This window comes from Anolis sagrei, chromosome 2 (genome assembly GCF_037176765.1).
Source record: "Anolis sagrei isolate rAnoSag1 chromosome 2, rAnoSag1.mat, whole genome shotgun sequence".
Taxonomy (NCBI): domain Eukaryota; kingdom Metazoa; phylum Chordata; class Lepidosauria; order Squamata; family Dactyloidae; genus Anolis; species Anolis sagrei.
In genome coordinates this window covers 73,837,498-73,863,400 of record NC_090022.1, presented here as the reverse complement: position 1 = coordinate 73,863,400, position 25,903 = coordinate 73,837,498, and the positions used below count along the sequence as shown (strand labels likewise).

Sequence of the window (25,903 nt, the reverse complement as noted above, 5' to 3'; positions counted from 1 at the left end):
ATTTTATTATGTAACAATTCATTTGCAAAAGGTGAGAAATTAAATCCAAGGGATAGAGTACTGGGGCATAAGCCAAGAGAATATAGAGCAAGATCTGTGCGTGGACACAGGGGAAAAGAAGCATCATGCTCTGGCAACAGGAGAAGGCTGTATGTTGCTTAGAGTGAGGGTTTAGTCCTGTCATGGAGCATTAAAGGTATCACAACCCCCTGTCCAGCTGAGTTAGTAATGCCACTCTTCCAGCATTAGTTCCTCTCCTTCTGGTCTGTGAGTCATTCAAGACTCAATGAGTGCTTCCGATTCAGATCTGCACTGAATCCACTGGCTCAGGGGTTGCCCAGAACAACAGTTTAGTTCCCCTAATGAATGACGTTTATAGGCATAATTGTGTCCCAGCTGCCTTTTAAGAGATGCCAGATCCCTTCCTGAATGCCAGATGACGTAACATTCCTAGATCTGGTGCCTCAAACAGTATCATTTTGCCACCCCTTCATGTTACTCCACTGGGAAAGATAACAAGGGCTAACCACTCTGAATAAATATTGCCAAGAAAATCCCATGATGGGATCACCTTGGTGTTAATATAAGTGGGAAACAACTTGAAGGAAAAGAACAGCAACAACAACAACAACAACAACAACAACAATGAATCATTGCCAACTGGAAAGGACTCCTATCCCTTTAATGGCTGTATAGAAGACATGTTTTCAGCAAGTGTTGCTTCTTACATAGTCATGGGACAAGCATCACTTACTATAATTTCCTTTTTATGCAACCATAAACAGATCTCCCCCCCACCAGTTTTCATTGTGGCTGACCTACAATCTTCATTGTGTTGTTAACTTCAGATGAGAGTATCAATGGCGAAATATTCCATTTGTCATGCATATTTAAGACAGCAATCTTATCATAAGCCAAACTTAATGGAAGCATTTCCCAGTGTTTATTTCATTTCCTTTTTGTCCAGAAGTAGCTATCCAAATCTCTACACATATCACTGATCCCATTTCCCAGGTCTTCAAGTTCACTGTCTGAACCATAGTCACACTACTTGTTTTATTTTTCTTGGCCGCATACTTTTTTTTAGCTCTTTATAAGCTATTTCTAGCCTCAGTCTATTTTTGATGTATATGCATACATATGCACATGACTAAAACACACACACATACACATAAAAATCATGATTGCATCTTGTAACTGAACCATAAATACCACCACTATGCTAGAAATATACTCATCTGTTAAGTCTTTGCATGAATTTTCTTTAATAAAGCATTCAATGGTTCAAACCCATGGATTCCTAAGTGCTGTTGAACTATAATTCATGCCAAATTGAGCCATAACAGGCAGTCTATTACATTCTAAGATTGGGACCTAATGCTTAAATATTCAATGGACTTTATGGTTTGAAGAAAGGTTGAAGGAAGGCTTACAGATGGGGAAATGCCTGAAAATATGGTGAACGGGCAAATAAGCTTGGTCCCACCTCCACCGTTTATTGTTATGTACCTCTAAGTTGTTTATGATTTTTGGCAGCCTTATCACAGGGGTTTTCTTGGAAAGTTTTATTCAGAGGAAATTTGCTCTTGCCTTCATATGATGCTAACAGTGTGACCCAGTGGCTTCTAGGACTAAGGAGGAATTCATATTCTAATCTCCCAGATTCCTGGTGCAATGTTCAAACTACTACACATTTGTCTATTTGAGGTGGGGGAAATGAGGGCGTAGACACCCTTGAAGGCTTCAAAAAGTGTCTGAGAGGTAGCATGTAGCACAGAACCTGAGCTTTGCCCAGTCCTGTCTTATGGCAAGTGATGAAGACCTTTAAAGATAGTCTTTGTGTCCTTTAGGATAATTCTTGCAAAGGGTCCTAAATAAAAAACAGATGTCAAAATATTTCCAGTTTTGGGAGAAATGTGAAACATAAATTAAATCAGAGGGGTGAGAATCATGCTAAGTTGTATTAGTTAACAGCATGAACTGGCCAGAGACTCATGTGGTCAATTCAGGCCCGTAGCCAGGATTTCGTTTCGGGGGGGGGGGGGCTGAGTCTGAGTGAAAGAGGGTCTAGCCTAGCAAACCTTTTGTATCATTACCCCAATACCCCCATGCATATTATTATTATTATTATTATTTATTATTATTATTAACTTTATTTGTACCCCGCTAGCATCTCCCGAAGGACTCGATGCGGCTTACACAGGCCGAAGCCTCAAAACACAATACAATAGAAAACATAACACAACAATAGCAAAGCAAATCAAAACAATAAGCAAAATAACGACAATGGCAGTACATCAAGACATTATTAAAAACTGGTTCGGCCGGCGCAATGGGGTACAAAGGTTACAAGTGCTGAAATGGCAGGAGGCACGTAGGATTAAAAGTGCGGTGTGCAGCGACGATTAGTTATGCTAAGGTGCTACTAGGACTTGGGGTGGGGATTCCTAGTCTGAGAAGGCACAACGGAATAGCCAAGTTTTTAAATTCCTTCTGAAAACAGCTAGAGTAGGGGCCTGTCGGAGATCTTTTGGAAGGGCGTTCCAAAGTCGGGGGGCTGCCACAGAGAAGGCCCTGTCCCGTGTCCCCACCAAGCGCGCTTGCGATGTGGGTGGGATCACGAGCAGGGCCTCCCCAGATGACTGGAGCGAGCGTGTGGGTTCGTAGATGGAGATGCGGTCACGCAGGTAGGGTGGTCCCAAACCGTTTAGGGCTTTGTAGGTAAGCACCTGCACCTTGAATTGGGCTCGGAAAATAAATGGTAGCCAGTGGAGCTCCTTAAACAGAGGGGTAGACCTCTCTTGATAATGAGCCCCGGTTAGCATCCTGGCTGCTGCCCGCTGGACCAATTGAAGTTTCCGAGCCGTCTTCAAGGGCAGCCCCACGTAGAGCGCATTGCAGTCCATTCTAGAGGTGACCAAGGCATGGACCACCCCGGCCAGATCAGCCTTCACGAGGTATGGTCGCAGTTGGCGCACAAGTCTCAGTTGCGCAAAGGCCCTCCCGGATACCGCCGACACCTGAGCCTCAAGTGTAAGCGAAGAATCCAAGAGGACACCCAAACTGCGGACCTGTGGCTTTAGGGGGAGTGTAACCCCGTCCAACACAGGTGACCACCCTATACCCCGATCCGGTTTACGATCGACCAGGAGGACCTCTGTCTTGTCGGGATTGATCTTCAGCTTGTTCTTCCTCATCCAGATCGACACAGCGGCCAGGCACTCGTCTAGCACCTGAGAAGCCTCCTTGGAATTAGGTGGAAAGGAGTAGTAGAGTTGTGTGTCATCCGCGTAGAGATGGCACCCAACTCCAAAACTCTGGATGACCTCTCCCAGCGGTTTCATGTAGATGTTAAAAAGCATGGGCGACAAAATAGAGCCTTGCGGGACCCCATAGGTCAAAGGCCAGGGGTCAGAGCAGGCGTCTCCCAGCTTCACCATCTGAGTTCGTCCCTCCAGGAAGGACTGGAGCCACGACAGAACCGTGCCCCCAAGGCCCATCCCGGAGAGACGACCCAGAAGGATACCATGATCGATGGTATCGAAAGCCGCTGAGATGTCCAAGAGAACCAGCAGAGTCACACTCCCCCTGTCCAGCTCTCTGCGGAGGTCATCCACCAAGGCGACCAAGGCTGTCTCGGTGCCATGACCAGGCCTGAAACCAGACTGTGACTGATCTAGGTAGTTGGTGTTGTCTAGGAAATTCTGGAGCTGGGAGGCGACCACCCGCTCTAGCACCTTACCCAGAAAGGGGAGGTTGGAGATCGGTCTGTAGTTACTCAGCACCGTGGAGTCAAGGGAAGCTTTTTTGAGGAGTGGGCGAACCACAGCCTGCTTCAAGTTAGATGGAAAAATCCCTTGCTCCAACGATGCATTGATAATCGGTACAAACCAGTCAAGCAACCCCCCTCTGGCTGATTTAATGAGCCAAGATGGGCATGGGTCCAGAGAAGAGGTGGTCGCCCTCACAGCCCCAAGAATCTCCTCTACGGTTTCAGGAAGAACAAGCCTAAAAGAATCCCACAAGGTTGGACAAGCAGGTGCCTCCGTCACCTCTTCTGGCACTACGATGGAATTGGAGTCGAGCTCAAGACGTATCTGGGCGACTTTACCTGCAAAATGGTGTGCGAAATCGCGACACCGAGCTGCAGGGTCATCAGCGACCTCCTCCACCACAGGTGGGTGGAGGAGTTCCCCCACGACCCGGAACAGCTCCGATGATCTATTTGCTGCAGATGCTATACGGGTGGTCGTGAATGATTTCCTGGCCACCCGTATAGCCACGGAATATGCCTTAAGAGAGGCTTTAGCCCGTGCTCGATCAGATACAACTTGAGATTTCCTCCATTTGCGCTCTAGCCCCCTTCTCGTATGCTTCATCACAGCCAGCTTCTCGGTGAACCAAGGAGATGGCCTGTCACGGCGCAACGAGATGGGGCGTTCAGGTGCGATCGTATCTAACGCCCATAACGCATATGGGATATATTGAGTAGGGTGATCAGATCATGATATGAATAAACATAACAGTTTAAATAATGCACCAGTAAGGCCTTTTCGCGAACCACCATGAGAATTTCGGGGGGGGGGATGAAGCCCCTCAAGCCCCCCCCCCCCCGGCTACATGCCTGGGTCAATTCCATCCATCCCCACTACAATAATAAATGGTTTAATGTACTTTCAGCTCACAGACACTCCTAACATTCACACCTAGCTTCAGAAGACAAGAGTCCTTTGTCCCACCCTGGTAATTTCACAGATATATAAACCCACTTTCTTAGTTCCAACAGACCTCACTACCTCTGAGGATGCTTGCCATAGATGCAGGCGAAATGTCAAGAGAAAATGCCTTTAGAACATGGCCATATAGCCTGAAAAAACCTACAACAACCCAGTGAGTCCGGCCATGAAAGCCTTCGACAATACTCCTAACAAGCTTTCCAGCCAGCTGTTACCTCATTTTTCACTTAGCATCTTAGAAATGCCTAATTAGTCTAAACTAAAAAGGGAGGTTCTTAATTAAATGTGTAGGTGTGCATTTGTGTTACACATGTTTCTACATGTGCTTGCAAATTCTCTCTTCTCAGACTGCACATGATGAGAGAAGAGGCAAGCACTGGCAGACAGGGATTTGGGAATACAAAGAGCAGGTTAATGGCCAGATGCTTTGTTTAATTGTTGGACTGGGAGTCCAGGGACCCCATCACATGGAGGTCCTTAAGCCAGGGGACAGCAGGGGAATACATTGGGCAGAGGGACGAATCTCTTAGACACTGTTGGAAACCATTGGACAGCACCCCACATTGCCCTCTAAGCTCCTATGTGGTTTCCCGTCTGTGCCTGGCTTGACCCACGCTGTCCCAGGCTTACTCAATGAGCTGGGAGCTGCTGCTTAGCATGCTGCCAAGACACAATGTGCATGGAGCTTGGATGGAGTCTTAGCGGAAGTAGCCCTGCATCATATGATGGGATCTGTCCTGGCAACATCTTGACAGTTTCCTAGGATGGAGCTTTTTGCCCATGTGATGAGGTTCCAAAAAGCCAGAGTTCTAAGAAACCAATTTGGTGATCTTAGGTAAGCCACTCTCTCTCTCCATCTAATGGGAAGGCAATGGCCAACCTTGTTTAAGGAGAAATTGGAAAGACAGACCTAAAATGATGCCACCATAAATGAGATACCTCTTTTGGTTCTCCCAAGGAGTGTGCTTTATGGACATTCTTTGTTTCTCTGTCCATTTCTGTGAGCAGCAGTCACTTCAAATTCCTGTATATGTTGGCTGGTAAACTGTTAGTGATTTATGATGGCGTTAGCCCAGCATATGAATTGTAACCCACTTTTTGGGTTGTTGCAGCAATGGAATTCTGTTTGCATCATGAAATGCTCAAACCTACAAAATCCCAACTTGTTAGAGTGGCAAACCCCCCCCCCCCCAAAGCAGCCATTTCTGTGTCAAAGGAGAGTGGGAATGTTGCAGAGATATTCCCAATTCTTTTTTTCACACACAGCAATATCTTCTTCAGAGACATCCTAGAAACCTTTTCAATGCCCCAGTGAAAATGTAGCATTTTTGGGGTGGGGGTGCTACAGGAGATGTCTCATGTCTTTATATTGGAGATATATATCCCAAAAAGTCTCTCAGGCCCCTTCTACACTGCTATATAAAATCCAGATTATCTGCTTTGAACTGGATTATATGTCAGTGTAGACTCATATAATTAAATTAAATTAAATTCAAATCAGATAATGTGGATTATCTGTTTTGATAATATGGATTAAATGGCACTGTAGAAAGGACCTCAAACAGCTCCTCACTATGAATCAGAATATGACCTCTCTAAAAATGAACTGGTGCTTGCATCCATGTGTTTCTTCATTGGATTTTTTTGGGGAGTTTCTTCCCAGTCCCATTTTTTTATTATTCCTGTAAATGCCGGGATTGCCTTGCCTTTATTGATATCCCTGGTACAAGGCTGTTGCTGTAATGGGTACATAATGGCACTTGGAGAAGCGATTTGAAAATAGAACTATTTAAATGATATGACATCTTATCCTATGTGCAGTGACCTTTAAACGTCATATTTGTATTGGTCCAGGTTGTACCTGGGGCAGCCTATCGTGCTAACACTACTGTGTAGCTTATTATGACACAGGACTGAAAGAACTTAGTCCTGGGAAGAAAAGGTCATGAAGAGCCGATTGACAGAGGCAAAGATATCTGGAGAATGTATATTTCTGTTTCACCCATGTCAGATTGTAATTTATTAAGGTCTCCCACTCCAATCTAGCTGGGTTCAATTTCAGTCTCTCATCATCAAGGGAGAAAGACTTTCATGCCCATGTCATAATAATCACTCATCTCCAGGGAGTTTGCTTAGTTGTCAGGCACACAGAGAAGATAGAACTTTTCCTGCAGATGAGGAGACAGCCTATACCACATATGAAGATTTGGGGTGGGGAATTTGTACACAGCTTTCCACAGATTTTAGAAAAAAGAGTGATGAAATTGCATGACTTCTTGACAATAAGTCAAGAAGACTGCCAATCAGATACATTATAACTTGTTGAAATAACTAGGAGAGGGGGTAGGATCCCTGGTATCATTGAATTTTAACACACTGTAAATTATGTTGCTTGGTTTACATACAAAATATTTTTAGGAAAGATTATGATGTGGACATAGAAGAGGCTGTTTCTTGGACTTCTACAGTGCTCTCTCCCAACAAGGCTAAACAATTTTCACCCATTTGTTTTCGTTATTCTCCATTTTCATTCTGAGTAAAGGAAGAAAGATTCCTGTACGAAGCCTAATCAAAGTATAAGACAATGGAACATCATATGAGAATATCACTGAGGCCAAGTACCATTTCCAGGCTATCTCAGCCTTCTAGTTCTGGGCGCTCTTCAGCCCTCTAGCAGGGTATGACAGCCAATTTCAGAAGTCAGGAAAATGTCTAAATCCAAAGCTGTTATATCCTAGGATGGAATTTGGATTCTTTTTGTGCTTGATTTTTCATCCCAGAATCAGAATGATTATGAATGGAAAAATCAAGCTATACTCAAAAGGAGAACACTTGGTTCCCTTGAGTAATCTGGCTTGACAGAGGAATTATGCTTCATTCCTCCTTTTCTAGAGCAAGAGATCCAGCCTTCTGATACTGCTCAGATCTCCAAACATGCACACTTTCAGAGGGGAGAAAAATGAATTGAACGTCCAGGATCTGTTCCAATAAACTCTTGAGTACCATCTCAGTATAAATGTCTGAAAAATATGGCAAGATAACCAGTAACAACCCTACTCCAGACACCTGGGGAAGTGGTATTCACTATTATGGGACAAAAACACCTTCCTCAATTGGAGGGGAATACAGTGGAATGACAACAAGGCCCACTCTTCTCAAATAAACGATATTTTGGGAACTACAGAGTCTGAATCCAAAATGTTTCCATTGACTGATGCAAACTGCATCACTTCTGTCGTCCACATTTCCTCAGCCTTCACTTATTCTTTCTGTCTGTCCTTCCTTCCCATCATGTTTCATATGTGGATTGGGAGGAGGAGTTCACAGACTCAATGTCAATTTCAGGTTGCCCTGTTTCACTGTAGGGTTTTCACACTGGCAAAAAAAAACCCCTTCTTGTTTGCTTCTGTTGTGGCTCTAAACCATCAGGAACAGAAGAAAGGATGCTTTTGCAGGTAGATCTAGAGTGAGGAATGTTCTGAAATAGGGGATATCTAACAAGTTTCCAGTATAGTCCTTTTCCAAAATTAGGAGCTCCTCAAAAATAGCTGGCATCATGTGAAGGGAGATTAATGTGGTTAATCTCCATCAGAAGACCTCAGAAACAGTCCCATACTAATTTTTGTTTTGAATGAGGCCTGCTGTGCTCTGGCTAAAGGGACTGTGGCTTGACAGATTGAGGAGAGACAGACTGGATGTCTCAGCACTGTCCCCAGCTGACCCGTCCTGTGTGTAGTCAAGCAACAGAACAAAAACTCTCCTCGGGGCAACTGAGCACTGACCTGCTCCCCAGGCTTTTGGCAAGCGGGTGAGTAGATGCAGCATGTAAGACCAAGCTTCTCCCTAACAGCCAAACAGCTCAGTCTGAAAAATGAGAACTGAGAGTCAGCCTCAGGCGGTTTCTGGAGGACACAGCAGATCACTACAGCTAAGGAACTGTGTTTCACTGAACATCACGAGACTTCAACACTCTTCTGCTGAAGCCTTGAGAACATATAGACTTGAGAGATGGAGTCCAGAGAACATGGCATGGTGGAGAGGGCAAAGAAATGGATGAGATCAACAACCTGCTGCTGATTTTGGAAATAATAATAATCATCATCATCACCATCATCATCACCATCATCTTTATTTGTATTCCACCCTATCTCCCTGAGCGGCATTTTTCCAAATGAAGCAGAGAGTGTTTGAGGATTGGTACATTCTTAGGGATACCAAGATGCTTGTTTATAAACCTATTGTCTTCCCAACTGTGTTATACACCTGGGAAATGTGGACCATCTATAGATGTCACTCTCAACTTATGGAACAATTCCATCAGCGTTGCCTCCAAAAAATCCTGCAAATCTCTTGAAAGACAGGCAGACAAATGTCAGCATTCTGGAAGAAGCAAAGACCACCAGCACTGAAGCAATGATCTTCTGCCATTAACTTCACTGGATTGCCCACGTTGTCTGAATGCCCAATCACCATCTCCTAAACCAGTTACTTTACTCTGAATTTGCTGCTGGTGGGCAGCAAAAGAGATTTAAAGATGGGCTTAAAACTAACCATTAAAACTGTGGCATAGACACTGAGAACTGGGAAGCCCTGGTCCTGAGTGCTCTAACTAGAGGTCAGCTGTTACCAACGGTGCTCTGGATTTCTATTCACATACTCATTTAATTCCAGTAATGCATCAAACTGATATCTGACCTTCTCCATGTATAATGTAGGCATTAATTATCAAAACCAAAACATCCAGGTTTGTGTCCTAAGGACCAAATCTCTAGAACCTAGTGACATTCCTGCATACAACAATAGATGCACATATAGCAACTCTGTCAAAGTCAAAATAATTACATTGATCACAACTTTCCCTGTGGCCACTACTGCTGAATGAGAACATTCTAAAATACATATGAAGGAAAAGTCCTGATGTGACAAAAGCAAACAGAGGCTTGTTAATGTCCTGGAATTACAAAACGCCCCAGTTATTCCATCAAATCTCAGATTCCATCAAATCTCAAATTCAAAGCCTGACTACTTTTGTGTGTGTTTTATAGCCTTCCTGTCTGAACCTGATTTATTTAGAGCTTAGGGTTTTGCCACTTTGTTTTCTTTGGAACTGCCAGAGGAAGAGGAGGAAGGAGGCAGAAAGCATACAATATTTTTTCTGTGTTTAGTCAAAATAGAAACCAAAAATTAAAATGTGGGATGAATTCTAAATGCTTAAGAGGTAATTGTGGTAGGGTGGGAAGGAAGTGAAGTTATGAAAAGAAAATAAATACACGTGGCTTACTAGAGTTTGTTCATTTCTTGCTTGAGACTCTTCTAAGAGCATTGGACTACAACTCCCTGAACCTCCCAATTACCACAGTCTACACTGAGAATGCTAGGGCATATGGTGATTAAACATGGAGAGCACTCAATTGGGGTAGGGTGTTCAGAGGTTCCGAAACTTATTTGGCCTAACCCCTGGAAATCATTTTTTCTAAATCTTCTCTTCTTTCTTTTATGCTTTCACCACCCCTTTACAGTTATTCATCGCCCTCTAATGCACCTGTGGCCATTTCCCTCCCCCCCTCCCCGATCGCTGCAGTGCCCACCAGGGGGCGGTAACACCACTTTGGGAATCCCTGGTGTACATGAAGCACCACTGTAGATCCACAGATCAACTAACATGGAAGCCACCAAATTTAAAAACAACAACACTTTTGTGTTTTATCAAACTGTGATGTTTAAGGTTGAGTGCCAGAATTTTGCATAGAATTGTGTCTTGGGATGATTATTATTGTTTAAAACCCTTTAAGACAAAGGGGCATTAGTTTGTGGAAGAGGAGTATTGTTTTCAGTCAGTCTCCACTTCTGTTTTATAATCAGTTTGTATCCTTAGAGAAGTCACTCATCTCCATGGAATCCAGCATTCAAAGGGCAGCAAAACAATAACATTTCCTTTATTTGTGCCCAGGCTATGCTATTTAGAAGCATAATGCCGCTAAACACAGAAACTCCATTTAGCAATTATTGGAGCTGATGTGGTATTTTCACGGAAAGAGACTGTAGAAGGATCTTTGCCTGAATGGTAATGAGAGGGGTGTGGTGAGAGTGACTTAATTGTGGTAACGTACACATGTCTGAAGACACTAACAATCATTCTTATTCCACCAGCACTATGTAATAAGGTGTCTCAGTTTCCTTGGATTCTTCTGAGAATTTACGGATTTGTTTTGGTGTGTGATGGAACAAATGAAATGATGCTGATATGCTGTTCAATTATTCTCTTTTCCCAGAGATGGTTCCCCTGCTCTTTTTCTAGAGGTTGATTGGGGCAAAAAGACCCCTCAAAGCAGACTGTTTTCTCTGAGCTTCTGCTAGAGAAAGTTGCCTCAGCCTGCTGCTTTGTTTGCATAGTTCTCAATGGTTCCCACATCTCAGATCAGGGTAGGCTAGGAGAAGAGAAATTGATAACAAACAAGGGGAAAGTCAGACATCTAATGATGACCATAATACACATAGAGCTGCCAAATAAAATAAAGGTGTAATAGTCCTAACAAGAGTACACACATTCAAAAGGCAATGTTATCCAGTCCCAACGAAGGCTGAGAGACATCTGCAAAGACCTTTTGTATCCATATACTTCTCCCTGCTGTTCTTTCCTGCTTATTAAGCACTATTTTTTTCTCTTGTTGCAAGAGCATTTGGATGACCCCAGAATGAATAATGAGTCCTCTTAGGGGGAGATAAAGCGGGATATAATAATAATAATAATAATAATAATAATAATAATACTCCTGTATTTCTCACCAACAGCATACGAAGTAGGTATGGAAGACAGAGTATTCCATGGTCCTGATACAATTTTCCACCCTTCACTTCCCAACAACCATTCTCTAGCTGTGGTCTGCTGCTATGATTTCTTTCGCTAAAGGGGACATTTTTTTTCTATTCTCCAAGCCTTGTACTCTCAGTGTCACAATGGCTGTGGTGGGGAAGAATGGCACTGCAGTTGACTCTCCACTCCCTCTCCTTCCCAAATCATCAATAAGGCTACAGTCCTGCATGTCCTTAAGCAGGAGACCCCAATTTACCCCAGCTCCTACCTGCTGCTACCCACACAGTATAAATTTAACAAGCTTTCCTTTGTCTCTTCCTTTCCTAGGCTGACTGTATACACAGCAGAGCTCTTTTCTATCCCAGGGGCCACTTTTACCAATTAGCAGGGACACTCAGTCTACCTTTTCAGTGAATTTAAGTTCAGAGTCTGTAGCCTTAGGAAGGTTAAATCACACCTCAACATTCATTTTCCAGTTTTGTGCTATTGGCATAAATCTCTGGATTGTGTTTTTGTTGATCTTAGCCTCAATTCTCTTGTTAACTCCAAGTAGAGGAGACACACCGAATCAATTAAACTTAGGGTCCTTCTACACTATGCTAAATCCTAGAGGAAGTGGGTTAAAAAACCCACTTCCTCTTGGGTTCTGGTCCCCACCCCCAACCCAAACCTCGAGCTTTCCTGGGAGAGGTGGCTAGATGGCACTCTGGGTCAAACAACGGTTGACTAAGGATGCCATCCAGCCCCTCTCTAACACCCCAGTTCACCCCCAAAATTTATCAAGGGGTCTGTGGGCAGTGCAGACCCCTCTCTACAGGATTTCTGGCATGAGAAAATGGCATGTCAGGAGGTGTGAGGGGAGGAGTGATTTCCCTATCCCCCACCCCACCTCCTGACATCGTTTTCTTGCTTCAGGGGGACTGTAGAGAGGGACCGACTTTGCCTGCAGGCCCCTTCAGTAAGTTTTGGGGGCAAAATGGGAGAATGGAAGGGGAGAGGGCACCATCCTGCTTCTCCGGGCTTTTGGGAGCCCAAAGAAGTGGGATGGCTGTGGGGACAGACCACAAGGACCGCAGAAGCCCTCATGTCTAAAGACCCTAGCTTAAGGTCCAGATCTTTAGAGATGTTTAATTAATTAAGAGTAAACTGTGAAAACCTGAGTTACTCTGCATTAATTTTCTTTTATCTGAGGTGTTATTTGTATGCCTAAGGTAAAAACCAGACAGGTTCTGCATTTTGGGCCTGTCTGGAAGGGCCCCAAATAAGACCTGAGCATCCAAGACATGGCCAGAAGTATTGATGAAAGGGGCTCTTGGAGGTATCTCATTCATATATATACTGTACATAGGTGAAGTCAACTTGATGGCAAATAGTAAAAATAATTTGGACACCACTTGATTGCATAAATAAATAAATAAATAAATAAATAAATAAACGATCATAAAACAGGCTTCATAGGTCTCCTCATATATCATATAAAACTGTGTGCAAAACAAATTGTTCTCATTGTAAGGCGAGCTTCCATCTGTCACCAATATGTATGAAACCAGGATAAACAGAGTCCCAATCAAAACACTGAACAGGAATACAGCCAGTGACAAATGGAAGGTGGTGAAGCATTGATCTAAAACAGCACTAACAGAGCATCAAAACAGTAACATTGGTCCCTGTTTTATTAGTCAATAAGTTGAGAACAATCTGCAAATGTGCATTTAAGGCAGTGCCAGAGAAGACCACACCAACTTTTCAAGGTATCTGGAGGAAATGCCTAGATATATTCTTGTGATACTGGGAGCAAGACTTACAGAAAAAGAAGGATGCCAGTGTTGGCCATGGCATAGGCTAAACCAAGGATCCCACTTCCCATAATGGCATTGCTGAGATTGAAGACAGACATTCCAAAAGAGGTCTTTCCTTCAAACTGTAAGGGAAGAGAGATGAAGAGTGCATATATAGGAGAGAGTATATATATATATATATATTGTAGAAGAAACCATGAGCATTAGCCCCAGGGTTGCCATAAATTAAAAACAACTTGAAGATTGTTTTAAATCCTGGATTTCAATAAGTTTTTCTATAGCTTACTCTGAAAAGAGCCAGCATTGCCAAAGATAGTGCTCCTTATTTTGCTTCTATGTTGAAGACAACAGGGAAAAGGTGCACACCTCCATCAGAAATAAGTTTACACCTGGTTCACTGACTGCCTGTTTCTATACTAGAAGGTAGCAAATGATGGAGGATAACTTTCTGGAATGGATTTATAGCATTGCTTTCAAATGAATTTGCATTGTACTTTTTGGCAGTTCCCCAGCTAAAATAATCAAGATCCATATTAGGTGTGGGCAATTGCACATGAAGGAGCACCTAATTTTCACTTCTGTGCCCACTGCCCACAGGCCGCTTCTGGGCACATTAATAGTGATTTTGTGTTAGCCATCATTTTAAGCCATTTCACACTCAAATATGAGAATTTCAGAGAGTTTGAGGGTTCTAGGAGGGTGAAAAAAGGCACCTGACATGTTTAAAGGCAGTTTGAAGTGTTTTAATGTGGTTTGCAGGAAGAAAACTATCTGAAATCATACTGAAATTCCATTTTTAAATATGTGGGAGGTTGGAAGGCATCAGGGGACTTCTAGGGTATACCAGTTGGAGTCCAGGGGGCATTGGGTGTGTAGATGACCATTTCCCCAATCTTGTTCTATACTCTCCAGAGATTTCTGGATGGATGTCCAAGCCCATATTCAATTGTGTGCATCAAAACTTACATCTGTGAAATGAGTATGTTTCTTTTCAGCTCCATGAGGAAGGAACTCCTCCATCTCTGGCTGGTTCTCGTCAAATCTGGAAAAAGACCACAAAGAAGGATAACCTCTTTCAAATAGCAGCCTCCATTGCAAAACTAACAACTCTGATTTACAGAACAGGAACAAAAAACTATGTAGACTGATTTCTTCTATGCCTCATATTGCAGTTTTCTTAGTCAACAATGGGGAAGAATCAGAATATCCATGATCTTAGAGCCTTTCCCCTAAATCTGTTTATATTTTGACTGACATGCTGATGAGGAGATATTGGAAAAATAGATATTTATGTAAAAATTGTATGTACTTTACAAGCATTGAAATGTATAGAAAAATCAGGCTCTCTCTGTATCAGAAATCCAAGCTGCTGTCCAGGCACAGCAAGAGGGGGGCTGAACATTTCAGAAGAGGGGGACATGTTATCTGAACATTCCAGAGACTGGTACCGAGCCCAGTGTCTAACTTCTAAGAGAGGAGCCTATATCTCCCTCATGACAGGTCAAAGTAGGCCCCTTGATTGATGAATGTAAGCTGTAAACTGTATGCTGCTCCTAGAAAGAAATGCAGAACATGCCTTTTGTATGTTGGAAGATAGAATTTGATATTCGTATGATGCTAAAGTGACGCAGAGAATGATGTCAATGTATGTAGAAGCATGTTTCTTTGTTTGGCTGCAATTGGAGGGTATACAAGCCATAGTCAACGCCTTTATCATTTGCTCTGGGTGCTTTTGGACACAGCTCCACTCCAGAGCCCCAGCTGGAAATAAAAGCCGTACTTTTCTGACCTCCTGAAAGGATTTCTCTTGATATAATCCCTCCTATAATATGCTGCAACAATGCAAGTCTTGAGAATTAAAAATATAACAGTTGATAAAATGATTCAGGAAAATGTGTCACTTGTCCCAAAGATGTTCCAAGACTCCGCATCATAGACATTCCAGATAGCACCAACAAATAGGGTGATGACCGAATTGTCACAGTTATAGAATGCACGTTGAATACCAACAAATTATCCTAACAAATGAAGCTTTCCCAGAAGTTTCATGTCCAGCTACACCTTACAGGAAGTTGCTCTGGCAGCAGGTAAGAAATAAATAAAACCACAGGAAGTTGCACAATCTCAGTTATAACTATGCCCCCATTATTCAGATTCATTGCTTCTCCTCCACTTGTTAATGGAATTTAGATTACTTAGCTGCTTGGTGCACTCATACATCTGAACACTAAATTATGGCTGGACAGATGAGCAAGAATAATGGACACTTGTTCTGCACTTGTCCAAGGAGTTCAAATTTCATGAAGAAGTAATGGGAGACATAGCAGTATCTCTACACACACACACGTTCTCCTCTACTGTTAAACCTTACATTTCAGAGGGCTTACAATAAAATAAATTTAAGACAATTTAAAAAAAATCTTAATTATATATTAAAAGAATCTGAAATTTTAAAATGAAACAGTTTATAACATGCTAAAATAGTTTTAGATGGTTCTGAATATGCAATGCAGCTTGGCCTGAGGCAGAACTTTCCAAAACGTGTTGCAGCACATTAATATGTTGCCTGCAGTGTCTAAGTCAGCGGAGGAGGCCCTGCTCTAGGTCCCACCACTATCTCAAGTATGGCTGGTGGGAACGAGAGAAGAGGGCCTTTTCCGTGGTTATCCCCCACCGCTGGAATTACCTCCCTCAAGAATAAAGCTGGGCCCCTCCCTCGTCTCCTTCAAAAAACAACTGAAGACCTACTTATGCTCACTAGCATATGGAGAGGAGGAGGTGTAGATAATGAGATATTACTACTGGGCCCTGGTTGAGAACTATTTAATAATTGGACTCACCTAGTCCATGCCAGCCCAATTACCATTGTTTGACTACACAACCAACCCACACTGTTTGTGAACCCTAGTTGGCTGTTGTAAATTAATGTGGATGTTTGTTTAGATTTGATGTTATTATATAATTTTGTTTCACTAGATGTAGTTTAATTTATTGATGTTATGCTTAATTTACTGATGTTAGGCTTTAATTTGATGTTAAGTTTTAATGCTATTTTCATATGTGGGGGTTCCCTAGGATTTTATGGCAGTATTTGTTTGTTTTATGAAGGCATTGAATGTTTGGCATTGTTATGTTGGAATCTGCCCTGAATCCCCTTGTGGGGAGATAGGGCAGAATACAAACAGTTATAATAATCATCATCATCATCATCATCATCATCATCATCATCATCATCCAGTTTTTCAGACTGCAATCTGAAGAATCCCCTCTGCTAACATAGTTGCTAAATGAGAGAGTCTGGGATTTGTGATTAGAGGAAACAAAGTTTTTCAACATGTGTCTAAGATATAAATGTAGCTGCAGTTCCCAATTGTCTTCAAAGAGGAGAGAATATTGCTTTAAGGGAATTTCTGTCCAACAATCTGCCTCTTGGTCAGACAGTCCAGGACTTCTGGTTCTGCACCAGCTTACCTGTCATTTCCCATAGATGGACCAGAAGAATTCATCACTGTATGTTTTCCATTGGGCACCAGTTCTACCATCTCAGTTTGAATGGGGATCTCTGTGGAGTTCATCTCTGCACTCTGTAGTGAGCAGACTCTTAACCTTTCAACAAGCAGCTGATCTTTTAGACACTGAGTTTTCAGACAAGCAGCAGGTCAATGTGTGAAGTTCAAATCTGCAGAGGCCAGTCTCTGTAATGATGCAGTTTCTGGAAAGAAACATTGGTCAATCAGATATTTGTCCCAATTAAAAATGCACACATCAAAGACTTAGAATAGAGCATTTAAAGTCTGGAAGAGAAACACCGACACTGTTGTATGTATTCAAGGCCTAAATATAAAATTTTGGATAACTCAGTCAAAAGGGCATTAACTAGATTTACTTTTTGTCTCTTTTTCCATTGCTGTATTGTTTTTAAACTGTACTGTTGGCATTAACTTGGTTTTACAGTATGTAGCATTTTACTACTGTTTATTGACTGTATTTTATGTCTACAATTTACTATACACTGTCAGAGATCTCCAGTTATAAAGGCAATGCGTAGTATAAATAAAGTGAATTAATTAATGGCTAGCATTCTATATTTGTGATCTAGACTTAGGGATCTGTAAATGCTTCAGCAACACTACATAGTCATGAAAATGGCACTACTGTTACACTTGTAAATGCCTCTCCAAACCTACCTTAACAGCCAATAGCCACACTGGTCAAAGGAGATATGTTCAGCTGTTGACTGGGATTCATGGAGGATGACATCTCCTTCTTCCTCCTAGTGAGCAAGGTTCAACAACCAAAGCAGGACTACTTTTGAAATTCCTTGTCACAGTCCCACTAATTGGCAGCAGGGAGCTGAAAACATTGCCTTCCTTGTACCTTTATATATTCCATTGTGAACAGATCTCCTTTTCCTGATGCAACTGCTGCCTACTAAGGTGGGTTTGGAGGATTGTGCCAAGAGACATTACTCAGTTACACACTTAAATAGCTAATGCAGGATAAAACTATAAAAATCTAGTATAAAAATCAATCATAATCTAAGTGCTTCCAAGTGGGATCTTAACAGATCCTGCTGGAAACTGTTGACTATCCCTGGACAGACAATATAATCCATACTGTTAATACTGGTTTGGGGAAAGCAAAAACTGAAGAACATCTTGGACTTCTTCAGACTTCAATTCACAAAATAACATGATTGGTGCTCGATATATCTTATCCAAGCTCTGGGCAAGAGATTATATGAGTGGTCATCTGATATCTACTAAACCATGGGGGATTCCTCTTTTATGTTTTCACAGGTCACCTTGTCCATTGGCTCTGGGCTGGCCTGTTTCCCACACTTCCACCTGCTAGTGTTTCTCAGTAGAATCCTAATACCGATCTCCTTGCACACAGTGTACCAACCAATTTAGGTGTGCTAATAACCTTCCACTGTAAGCAATGCTAAACAAAGTCATGACATCATGACTAGTTGGCCTTCACGTTTATGTCAATCACATAGTAAACAGTAAACAGAAAAGGCAGAAGGGTTGAGTCAGAGAATCTGGAGACCAAAGAGCCAAGAATGTGAAAATCGGTAGCATGTCAAGTTTCTTGAATAATTTCTGGTTGCAAGATGATCAACTCTGTAAGAACATTAGGCTCTCCTGTCAAAAGACATTTCAAACCCAATTCCTTCTCTCTTTTAGAACACCAAACCCAGACTTCCTGACTGCTCAGCTTCTCCACACCTACTTCCATGGGATACTGTTCTCTCTCTTTCCAACTGAGATAATGGCAGCCCAAAGGACACATGCTGCCCTTCACAACTTCATAAAACCAATTTCCTGCTAGCATCCTCATCTTGAACAAAGAACAGTTGTATGCTGGTCACAGACCCTGTTACCTTTTCTTCCCCTTGGAATTTGTTTCCTGCTTCTATTCAAGTTCTATTCTTCCTCTTCCACTCGGTATCCAAACTTTTCTGCCTATCTCTGGTCTATTGGTCCATATGGCTTCCTTTAGACACTGCCTCGGAGTGACCCTGCACTAAATGTATTGTTCATCCTGCCAATATTCTATCAAAATCAGCAGTGATTGAGCTTAGGAGCAGGGAAGAGGCTTGGGTCACTTCCCCTTCGTGTTTAATTTGTGAACTGAACATTTCAGAGTTCACAGACCTGGTTCATGCCTGAATTGGAATTTGAACCAGGTCTTATTAGTGTGCTTCCAGGCAGCACCAAAATGTACATTTTAAATCTGGGGCAAAAAAAAAGAAAAAAGACTGGGACTTGACAGCAGGTCCACACACAGACCTGTCAGTCCCAGGAAATGGTCCCTTGCTATTCTCACTTTTCCCTTTAAAGCAGATCAAGATGATGGGTGAATGGGAAACATCAGGTGGAAGTTTTTTTTAAAAAAAATCACTCTATTATGTGCTAGACCTCATATGTTCACATGTGAATATCTTAATGTAAACATAAGCAGATTTCTTCTCTCTCTTGTCACCCAGTTGTTAATTCAAGCTCTGTTTAATATTATAAAGTTTAAAGGAAAGAGTTTCAGAGAATTGTAATTGCTTTCTATTTGTGCTTCCCTTGAGCCACCTGGGTGACCTTGGCTCCATGTTTTGACAGCCCAATCAGCTGATCAGCTGTTTTGGGCTTTTAAAATGTTCACATGCGCTGTAGCAGTCCACACATGGAAAGGAAAACATGTGTTTTCATCACTACAGTGATATACAGTCATGCAAAGGTGCACATTTTTCAGACAGAATCGGGTTTTAAGCAGCCCATTTTAACCCGATTCCACCGCACTTTGGCTAAATGTCTAGCCACACAAACCCTAAGTCTCACTAACCACCAGTTGGTAGTAGTATGTTTTATTGATTAGCCTATTGGCCATATCAAAAACATTTGATAAACACATACACATACAGTACAACATAAGTTAAAATAAACAAGCTGTTAACAAGATCCTGATCCAAATCAAATATCTGAATCACCTCTACAGTTTACCCCAATCGACTCTAAATATGCTGTTCTCAACTGCATTGCTTTAAATAGAAAAGGGCCATTTTATGTTATTTTAGTATTCTCACTAACCACTATAAACCTTTTCACTTGCCCTAGAGCTAGAGATGGCTTTTTGTTGCAGAATCGAGCACCCGGGAATACAAAAAGCCCGGCTGTGCTTTTGAGAATCCTGTCTTATCTTATGGTGACAAAAGAATCAGCAGTGTTTGAGGAAATGTGTCAAGATCATTGAAAATGCTTCAAGAGCTACCAGCTGTATAAAAATATCTTTCATAAGCTGTTAAATTATTCTATTTCTAATTCTCCCCATCTATTTTATACACATACACATTCCCCTCTCCATTTCACTCTAGAGCAAGAGCTGAGATGTGGTACTGAACCACCTTGTGGTGGCCAAAGCAAAAGTTCCTGTTTTGTTTTTCAGTGGAATAGAAAGCAAATAAACCAGAAAATAAAGAATAAAATCAATCCCAAGCTTACTTGTTATTCAATACTGCCAGTTACTCTCTCCAGATGGCTTAATTGCAACCTCCTTTCAACATATCAAAAAAATGATAACAATAGTTTAGGCAGAAAACTACTGATCCAATGTTTCCATCCTGCCAGATTTGAGAGTCAGGTCATTGTATTCAGAATCCAGCAGGGTGACAAGTTTTTGTTCGCAGGCACATCCCTTTCTTTGATTTTTTAGGGCATAAATCAACTGATAAGAAGTAAGCCAGCGGGAACAGACAAGCAGGAACAGACAAGTACAGAAAAGAGTTAGCTGTGGTATAACAGAAAAGAGAATCAGTACAATATGAACAGCACTCTGCAGAAGGTTTTGACTGTACAAGGTTGTGATGATGCTTTTGCTTTATCACTGGAAAATTCAGACCAGAGGGTGGCACATGATGATACATCAGTCAGTCTTAACCATTATTTGTGATCATGGGATTTTCATAATTTAAGTAATCTTAAAGCATTATTGAGTTTTCTTTAAGAAAGACAAATCCTCATTTTAGCAGGAAAAGTGTCAGCCCTCTCACATTGTTTCAGAACTCCTTTCCTAAGAAGCAGGTCACCATTCTCTCCAGGCCATCCAATTGTTTATTCAAGCTCTTTTCAATATTATAAAGTTTAAAATAATTTCTGAGGTTCTAATTGTACTCCATTTGTACTTCCTTTAAATCAGCTGTGTGTCCATATCACAGCCCAATCAGCTAATCAGCTGTTTCGGCATTTAAAATAGCAGACATGTGCTAGAGTAGCCTCCAGAGGGCCGGGGTGGGGGTGGGGTGGGGGTGGGGTGGGGGGGGGGGGAGGAAATAACATATTTTTCATGAGTACAGGGATATACAGTGAGGTGAATATGCTCATTTTTCAGCCAAAATCGGGATAAAAGGCACCTTTTTACCCAGTGTTTTTTGTCTATTGTAGCTTGGATTTAATTCTAGCATCATGTAGCCACCTCCTTTTTAACCCGGTAACTTCTGTGTTTTAGCTGCTGTGCAGATGGGCTCTAAGTCTGTTTAGATTTCACCGTTTGGAGTGACTATCTCTTGTTACACATTTCTCTTTGCTCATCACAGTTCCCCTTGTTCATCACAACCAAGTTATCTCTTAACCTTCACTTTTTAACATGCTAAAATATACTAAGGTCCTTAAATCTCTTGCTATAAGTAGAGCAAGCCACAACACTGAAAAGCTCACAATCACCAGTGAACCAAAACTAACCAAAGTGCTCGGTTTGGTGTCTGAGAAGGCGTGAGAATAGCAGCTTTCAAGACTGACTCAGTATTGTATATGACATTTTCCTATCTTACTATGACTGAAGACAGAAGCAACAGTAGTAACAGCCATTAGTGGAAGCTCGGTGATGTTAACACAAAGTAAAATAATTCAGGACAGGCAAAAAGGAACTGGCAGCAGTAAGGAAAATGAATGTATTTCACTGTAGGCAAGCAACACATTGGGAACAGAATGAGAAGCCCCTAAATAAGCATGGAAAATGGCATTACCTGTTTCTCATTAGAAAAAATCCAGACATTGAAGTAAATCTACATAGAGCCCAAAGCTTGCTCGTTAGGCTTGTCACAATTGTCAGTTCAGTCAGAACTCTGCATCTAATTTGGTTTTGCTGAAATAATCCAATGTGCTTATTTAGAAAGATTGTCACTGCCTGCTCTGGGAGATCCTTGTTTTTTTTTTTGCAAGCTGAAATTAAACCAATGTGATTTCTCCCAACATGAGGATAGTATAGAACAGTGTGGTGCCTCCATTTTAGGGTTAGACAAGAGTTGGCCTTTTAACTACCTAGACGGACTGTGGTTACATGTCTTATTAAGTCTAGCCTAGCCTATCCTTGCATGATGTAATAGAACATAGGCTCCAAGTTGTAGGCATGGCTGGACGCAGAACCCAAACATTACATGGTAGGAAACCTCTATGAAGTTCTTTTTCTTTGCTTCTTGAGCTTTTGGGTCAGCTCTGAATAAGCTGTTAAGATGTCTGAGAGATTCACATAATTCTAGAGGGACAAAGCAAGATAACCCTGTCAAAAATCTTGTTATATCTGCATACTGCAACAGCCACCCTGAAAATGGGGGAAATCTTAGGGACTGCCTCATTCCTTTTCTCCATCAGTGGTCACCTCAATCCACCCAAAAAAATCTCCTATATATACCGGGCCCTAGAGAGGTACACCTGGAAGCTACAAGGCGTAGAGCCTTTTCGACCTATGCTCCAATTCTGTGGAATTCATTGCCTCCATACATTAGAGCAATGTCGGAGTTGCGACCTTTTGTAAAGGTACTCAAGACTTGGCTGTTTGGTTGTGCATTTAAGTAATCAGAGCTAATTTGCCAAATAGTCACTGTTGAATGTTTTTATGTTGAATGTTTTTAAATTGTGTAAATGCTATTTTAGACTTTAAGTCGCACCTTGGTGGAGAGCGACTAATTAAGAAATAAAGTGAAGTGAAGTGAAGTGAAAGTAATGAGATAAGCAGATACCCCCCCCCCCCCATGAATCACAGAAGAATTAACACTAGCATAATCAGCAGAATTAATACTAGCATAATCCTGTTATATTAAATATACCATCTGAGGCCTCAAAAAATCTTGTTACATCTCACAAATTGCCAAGGCTTAACAATCCAGCTAAAGAGAAGACATATGAGATAAAAGAGAAGCAACCTAGCCTCCTCTTACAAACCTCCTAGTAGTAGAGGATATTCAAATTTTCAGGTTGAATGTAGTTCCTCCCCAGTTATAAAATATTAGTATCTTAGGGCACTTTGAGACAGTGTCATAATCTGGGTTAAGGAAGTGAGGCAAAAATTTGCAGGACCTGACAGCACGTCCAAACACAGAGCTGTCAGTCCTGGTAAATGATCCCCCGCTGTCCTGACTCCATTTGTAGTGGATTTTAGAAATCTGTGATGGATGGGGGACTTTTTTAAAAAAAAATTAATTCTCCAAGATGTACTGGATCTCATATGCACTGATGTAGATACCTAAATATGCACACAAGCAGATTTCTTATTATCTCTCCTCACCCTTCTGTAAATTCAAGCCCTGTTTAATTTCATAAAGATCGGAACAAAACAATAGTTGCAGAGAGCTCTCACTGTAATAGCTTTCCAATTGTGCTTCCCTTTAGCCACCTGTGTGTCCGTTTTTCCATTTGTTTACAGCCTTGATCAACTGTTTCAGGATTTTAAAATGCATGCATGCTTTGGAGCAGTACACAGCAGCTTATAAGAACGAAGTCACATGTTTTCCTTGACTGCAGGGATATACAGTGATGCGAATATACACATTTTTCAGCTGAAATCGAGTTTCAAGCACATTTTTAACATGTGTTTTTCAGCTAATAATCTGAATCAGGGCGCATTTTCCTTGAACACCTTTTAGCCACCACCCTCTTTTATCCCAGTTCCTTCCACGTTTTAGGACATTTGTAGAAGACCTCTAAGAGCTTCGAAAAAAAAGTGTTCTTATAGCAGAACTGGAACTTCCAGGACTATTTGCACTTCTACACAATTAACAACAAATGTTAACAGCAAATACTTTTTCTTTTATAGTGCACTTTTCCTCCAAGAAACTCAAAGCAAATATGGTCTTCAACCCTCCTTTCATCTATGCAACAATTCTGATAAATAGGATCTGACCCAGGGCCATCCAATGAGTTTCATTATCAAGCAAGGATTTGAACCCACTTCTCCTGATTCCCAATCCAATACTCTTATCATTACACTATGCTAGCTGTCATTGCCCTAACAACATGTCATGAGAGAATACTGTAATTTTATCAAGAATTTTCACACATGGAAAATTGCATTTTTATTGGTATGCAGGGCTGTGGGGTTTCCAAGGACTGGGTTAAAAATGGAGTGGGGGAGACAGTCCCAGGAGGGATTAATCAGTTGTGCGTCAGTGGGTAGGAGTGAAATTCACCCCCCCCCCCATATCTAAAAGCAAGAACCCAAGCCTCATTATTTACATCAACATGTCCTTCACCAGCTACTGCTGTGCAGCCTGTACTATATGCTCAGGGAAACCAAACTTTTGCCCACCTGGAGCTGGGAGTTGTCCTTTTCTTTCCTATTAATGCATGGGTACATTGAAGACTGACCACAGTGAAGGAAGCCAGAGGGACTGGAAGCAAGTCCCCAGCAGAGGATGTTTGCCAGGCTCTGAAAGCACTGAGAGCCGGACGTGTTGGCTGGCAGCACAAAGTCCCTTCTGTTTGGGCTCACAGCCCTTCCCTGCTGATATCTGGGAAGTGGCTCTCTAAGACAGAGCATCTTTATAGGCAGCAGCTCATGCCCAGAGTAATGAGGACCTTCCCACTCACTCTTTTTTTCCCACACCAACTCCCTCTGGCTTTCTCTCTCCCCCAACACCCACCCTGGACTCTTGAGCATTTGCTGGCCTGTTTTAAATAGAATAGTGTTGCTTTTGGAACAATGTAAAAACCACTTTATGTGGACTGATGTGTAACTGACTGAAGTTTAGTTCTAATCTTTGCTATAGATTCCATGACAACCAGGAGCAGATCATTTGTTTTCTTGGCATCCTTGTATGATGTAAGTTAGACTCTTCTGTGCTGAAGTATGTCCTGTTCAGATCAGCAATATACCCCTTGGGTATTGAGGTCCACCTCCATGGCGGAGCCATTTTGCAATGGCCTTCTTATTGGCCATTGCTTTACTAATGCGATCCAAGTACCTGCATACCACTTTTGCTCATTTATCAATTATGATGGAAGTAAGGGTTAGCCTGTATGCTTAGGTATAGAAATCCTCGTGACATAAATGTCATCTTTCTACATCAGCAATAGAAACAATCCCCCCCAACATCATTGGTAATTCTGGCTGAAAGAGTTGTGATCCAAAAGAGTTATCTAGAGAAGAGAACAATAATTATGCACTTATTGTAAAAGAAAGCAAAAGGTTGTATGCAAGGAGGCCAGTAGTCTGTGATCTAATGTGCACTTCAGGACTGCATCTCTTCTGTATACTGTTTTCCAGCCTCCCTATTTACTTTGCCCTATTGATCCAGGCATACATTCTATTTATTTTTCAAAAGGAAGCAGGTTAGAGGGCAGCCTGCCTGTGCTACTTCCCTTCAAATGTAGTTGTACTTCATCTCCCATTACTCCTGGTCAGCAAGATCATATATGCTTGGGGTGATAGGGGATTGGAGTCCAATACGACTATTGGGAAACATAGTTCCTACATGTTAAATTGACTTCTTTCATTATGGGGGGTCATTCTCATATATGTGACCACTGTATCTGTCCTTACAAAAGAGGTTTAAGTATGGCATGCAACTGTGATTTTCTTTGTTCCCCACTGAGTCATTGCCAGACTCTATCTCTACCATTAATTTCATTTCCTTATGTGATGCCACAATGTGACAGAACCCTGGGAGATGTTTTTTGTACTTATCAATATGAACAAACCCTCAAGAAATTGCTCCAATTACAAACCAATCTATTCCTATAAATCATGCCCACAATACTGTTGAATGAATTGCAGCTGCTGACTTTTTT

General features: G+C 41.8%; 1 protein-coding gene across 1 annotated transcript in view; it reads right to left on the bottom strand.

Annotated features, from left to right (window-relative positions):
• Positions 1–25,903, bottom strand: part of SLC38A3 (solute carrier family 38 member 3) — a 104,153-nt gene that overhangs the window by 32,623 nt on the left and 45,627 nt on the right. The window contains exons 2-4 of the mRNA XM_060765752.2: positions 16,821–17,061; positions 14,316–14,391; positions 13,356–13,471 (exon numbers count right to left, since the gene is read on the bottom strand). Of these exons, the coding sequence (XP_060621735.1) occupies positions 13,356–13,471; positions 14,316–14,391; positions 16,821–16,924 (296 nt within the window). The 5' untranslated portion in view covers positions 16,925–17,061. The remainder of the gene's footprint in view (positions 1–13,355; positions 13,472–14,315; positions 14,392–16,820; positions 17,062–25,903) is intronic.